The sequence below is a fragment of the Mycetomoellerius zeteki genome, unplaced genomic scaffold, assembly GCF_001594055.1.
Source record: "Mycetomoellerius zeteki isolate Tzet28-1 unplaced genomic scaffold, Tzet1.0 scaffold89, whole genome shotgun sequence".
Lineage (NCBI taxonomy): Eukaryota > Metazoa > Arthropoda > Insecta > Hymenoptera > Formicidae > Mycetomoellerius > Mycetomoellerius zeteki.
Window position 1 is genome coordinate 31815 of NW_017257924.1, and position 5593 is coordinate 37407.

Sequence of the window (5593 nt, forward strand, 5' to 3'; positions counted from 1 at the left end):
TGATGCTTCTTTTCTTTTTATACCGTTTGAAAATCTTCTGAACAAATCAGATTTTAAAATATTAAGAAAACTAAAGAAAATACATTAAAGAAGAAAATTCTACAGTGCACGGCTGTTTCAACAAGTTATAATAATAATAAGGTATTAATATGATAGAATTAATCTTTTTTTGTTATAAAAATAATACATATAAGACTGGTAACATATTGCTCATACCTAAACCAAATGCTTTTATCATTTACATTCTTTCGGTTACAAATGATGAGGAAAACAAGTTTAAGTGTTTTTTGTCACTTGTATGCAAAGAAGAAGAATTTTTTAAGTTAGGGATATTATTTCTAAAATATTTCTGAAATATATTAATTTATGTGTATACTAGAGACGCTTTGTTTGTCATATTTATAATATAAATAATAAAAACTTTTTTAGTTATTTATCGAGTATTTTTCTATAAAATAAGTAAACCCGTAATAGCAATAATGTTATATTTTATACATTTCTTTTCTCGATGTACTTTGTCATTGAAATTCATTTCTGCTACAAACTTTTGTATAAAATATTTTTGTTTTCAAAGCGATATTGCTATGCCTTTGATATATATCGATATCATTCATAACATATTTAAATAATTAAGCGCTTAATATCTGATAAACGATACATGTTTATTTTGTCTCTCATTAGCAGCCACTGATGACTAGTTATCATTAGCTCTCTTCCTGCTTAATATTAATACCAGCCTTAAGCATTACGCGACGATGCTATGTTTATTATTAAATATCTCGCGTTCATAAATCAACATTACATTCGACAGATCTCTAAAATGGAATATATATAATAATTTATCTTTGCCAACGGATTATTTTTTTCTCGCGTTAATTCCATTCTTAATTTAATAATAATGCTATTCAAAAGAGCAACATGCATGCATGCTGCTTTGTTGACACGAAAAACTCTATACATAACTCGATTATTCAGCGGATGAACCATAATTCGTTGTCCATAAATTATTCATACATATCTTTATGGTATACGAAATAACAAAATTTATTTGTTCAAGCTACATCCGTATTTTACTCGTATTGTGTATTAATAATATTAATGAGTATTTTTATTCGGAAAATACTTGCCAATATTATTAATATAAAATACACAATAAACTTTATACAAACCTAGGAACTTGTATATGTTTAAAAAATGTAACGCAAAGAATTAAACTAAACGTAAAATATTAATTTTTGAAAGAGAAATAAAACTTTAATATAGACATACCAAGAATCGTTAAGCTATTGTTTTCTATTCTAGTGTTAATTCAACATGAAAATATATGAATGAGATTTTTTAAAGTTTTGCAGATAATATTAAGAAGATGAGAATATTCAGCGCTCGCGGGAACCTGATAAGTACGATAGATACAAGTTATTCCTATTTTTACATGATAAAAAAATCTTATGACTTTTCACCCTTTTTCTGAAAGATTATTAAATATAAAACAGTATTATAATTTCATTCTTAATAGGAAAAAATGTGTTTGCGCATCATGATAATATTACTATAAAAATAACAAATCTTTTTTATTCTAATACAGCATTGGAAGATTACCATACCTACTGCAATGCGCTACAAACGATTGCAAGTTCAAAAGAATTGTTAATAACGTAAATGAAAGAAGTGGACTACTCTCACTTGTATACCTCAAGCTACAGAAAACTGTGAAAAAGAGAAAGAGAAAAGGAAAGACGGAGAAGGTAAAAAAGACAAATGAAAAAAAAACAATTTAGTCTATTATTCGTAATTCATGGACCGCGTATCGATTGATACAGGCTTTATGTAGTTGACTACAAATCAAACGATGTTCTACAATAGTCCACAATTATGTAAAGCAATATGCCACAATACTCCACTATCATGTCCAATTGTTTATACAATATTGAAAATTTAAAAATTTGTCGTTTTATCTAAATACGTTACATTTATAGCTTGAACAATATGTTGTTGTAGCTACTGTACGTAGACAAGTTTCTGTTCTCAAACAGAATAAGGCATGCACGGCGACGTAAACTTATGGCTGCATTAAAGATACTATATGGTACACAAAAAAACTTAAGCAGTAAAATATAAGCAGTAAGCAAATGGACCAATCACAGTAAAGACTATTAAACGTAAGCTGTGGCAAAATTCAAATATTTGCTTATTGCTCGTGTCTTACTGCTTAAGTTCTTTATATACCATAGCACACTTTAAGCGTCGCAAATTGTACCGCACGATAAACTATACTATACAATATTGGTTAGAATGGATTGTTTCACAATATGAAACTTTATATTATATATTAATCTATCCTAATAAATATGAATCAATGGATCTTTTTCTTCTTAGTTGCATTCCTGAAAAGCATTCTTATTCTCTCACTTTATAATACATAAATTAAGATCGAACTTTTAAGCATTCTATTCTTCGCAAGTTTAAATTACATAATTGAATACGAGGCATAGTTTCCTGACAATTGCTCTCGAACTCGACTTCGGATGTGACTTCGGCAATTATTATATGTAATACTAATTATCGATTCTAACAAACACGGCGAGTTCGTGAGTTTTTCAAGATTTTCCATTCTTTGACTCCACTGTCACGGAGGAGACTTGGGCCCGCTGCATTTATCTGCTATTACTTGCTGCTGTTGCTGTTGCGAAGATGATTGCTGTACTTGTTGTTGCTGTTGCTGTTGCTGTTGCTGCGGATGCTGCTGCTGTTGATGATGATGTGATGAATCTGTGTTTACTCCGAGTTCACTGCTTATTAAATTACCACTGCCATTTTTATCCACCACGCCACTCGTATGCACAGGATGAAAATATCGTTCTGAAACAATATATTTTTAACCAATATAATAATATAAGAAAAAGGCCAAAGATGAGCAAAAACAAAGGGCGCGTTATTAAAATATTTTAAGTGAATTATTTATAATATATTAAGGAAGGATCCCAGTTTAGAACCTTCAAAAAATCAAATTTCGTTTTTTTTATATTCTTACAGTAGAACATCTAAACGGTATGAATTTTAGGGATAGTTTGGAGATAGTTTGAGATAAGTTGAGAGAGAAATAGGCGAAAATAGGTAGGTGAAGTAAGACTAAGGAGACCTAACTAGATAGGATAGGGAGTAAAAAGTTGGTCACGAAAAATGTTCCGTGTACTGCCATGTCCGCCGAACGGAATAACTTGCAACATTCCATCGCCATATTGAATATTTATATGTGTGATGGAATGTTGCTCCGTTAAGTTATTCCGTTCGGCGGACATGGCAGTACACGGAACATTTTTCAAGACCACTTTCAATCTACACAGTTATGTCTCCTTAGTCTTACTTCATGGTTTAGAGAAATTAAAGAATTTTTTAATTTTTCGTCTGCTATATATTGGATGCATTCAGTACTACAACTGAGCGCTCAGTGAGCGCTTGCATCTTATTGGTATATTCCGTTAGAACTGAAAATATAGACCAAACAAATACAAGAGCTCATTGAGCGCTTAGTGAGCGGTCGTGGTACTGAATGCACCCATTGGATCAATCATTATGAATTTTGAAAATTTGATAATGAATTCGCAATCAGCAACACAAGATACTTCCAGATAATGCGATCTTTAAAGACATTTAAAAATTTTTGGCTAATATGCTTAATAGGAGAGGCAGCTCCGATGACCTTGATCTTGACATATGTTGTCAAGATTACGACTCTGAGGGCCACTGTCACCAAGCTCAGTTGATCTAACTAGGCCAGTTAGTCCATCGGAATTGACCAATCGCATTTGTCATTTTGTTTGAAGAATTGACTACAGCTAACTTAGCTGTAGATCAGTCCTTGTTTTTTAGCGGCCTGACCTAAAATAGATCGTCTGTTTTCTCGATGTTAACGCGCAACACGACTAAAAGCTTTTTCATTTGCTCGATAGAATTCATTACTGTTTTGTTGGATTATTAAGTTAGGTTAAACCGGTTTGTTATCTACTTCTAGACAAATGTCTTGAAAAGACTTGTTAATGTTGATACATAATATATTATTGCAAATGTGACATTTCGAACATGCAAATATATTGTTACAATATGAATGAAATTTACAAACCCTGTTATTTAACCTCAACAACTTACGTTAATGCAATCGCGAGTACAATGCTGTATATAGAAAAAATTGGTACAAAATACGATAGATGGCTCTAAGTAATTCGGACCAGCGTGGACTAAATATAACCCCATCAATTTTTAAGTCCCTTTCGGTTGGTAAACGGTTGATAACTAGACCTACTTTGGGTCACGATATAGGTCAGGTCGCTATCAGGTCGCTGGGTGTAAACGTAGCCATAGTCTGTGTGTGATTAACGACACGATTAAACCTTACGTCTGCTTACAACTAAATTTGACGTAAAGACGAAATAACCTGAATTTTTGGAAGTTTTAAAAAAGTAAGGGAAAGAATCGAAGTCCTTGAGTGTACTTAGAGAAACATATGATCCTCACCCCTTATTACACAGGATTTCCATCACTTATTGACGCCATTTTGAGGGGTATGTGGCCACTCTACTTTCTAGGGAGAGTCTCTCTAACCCGAGGAGACTCCCACCTTACCTCTCCCCTACTTAGGGACGCACTTAGAACATATACTATTGGAAGAGGAATTGCCTATGCTGGCCCGTATATTGAGGTGAAGCCAACATCTGTCCGAGAAAGAAAGGTAGAGAGGTCCTAATATTCGCAAAGAGAGGTCTTAATATTCGCAATGCGCATGCGCAACACCACGCAGCACCGTCATCTTATACATCTGTGTAATGTATAATGTACGAATGTGTAAAAAATACAAAATCAACTAAATCAATTCACACAGACGACGGTGCTGCGCATACGCATTGCGAATATTAGGACCTCTCTACCTTTCTCTCTTGTACTCTTCTTTGTTATATTATTTAAAAAGAAAGATTTATATCTATCTGCAAATTACGTGTATAACGAATGCTGAGCGAAGACTGATATGGTAAACAAAGCAGTAATTGTGTCTAATAGTAGGTGTTCGATCTTGCAAGAGATAGCGTTGCAATATGTTAGATAGAATGCGTAGAGTGAGACAGAACGATAACGTCAGATATGAATTAAAGTCGTCACTATTATTGACTTTTATTTGAAATTATAATAAAAAAATCTGTACTATCGACATCGATCAAGTTCGGCCGTCTCTAGCATCCCCTTAAAATTTCTCTATTTAAAAAACTATAAGTTATCTTAAATTTAATAAATAAATTAATCACAGAGATGTATTAACATCTTAAGATGTTAAAATAGTCTTCAAATTAGAATAAATTATGAATACTATCTAAAGACTCAAGATTAAATAAACGAAAATTATGTCATAAATAAGTACAAAAAGTAACTGCAAAATTCGTTATTGTTACAAAAAATAGTAACGCAGTTATCAGTAAGTTATCAAAAACATAACTTGTAACTGTAACTTCGTTACAAGTAACGAATTACTTCCATTTCTTAGTAATTATACTGGTAATTAATTACGAGCAGGTCATTATTATTAAGTTTTTAATATATCTTTTTT

The 5593-nt window shown here is 32.1% G+C and overlaps 1 protein-coding gene across 3 annotated transcripts in view; it reads right to left on the bottom strand.

Annotated features, from left to right (window-relative positions):
* Positions 1–2348: 2348 nt before the first annotated feature.
* NfI (Nuclear factor I) overlaps positions 2349–5593 on the bottom strand; it is an 88384-nt gene continuing 85139 nt past the window's right edge. For all 3 annotated transcript variants that reach the window (XM_018459941.1, XM_018459942.1, XM_018459943.1), the window contains one exon: positions 2349–2859. In XM_018459941.1, coding sequence (XP_018315443.1) covers positions 2627–2859 — 233 coding nt within the window. In that variant the 3' untranslated portion in view covers positions 2349–2626. The remainder of the gene's footprint in view (positions 2860–5593) is intronic.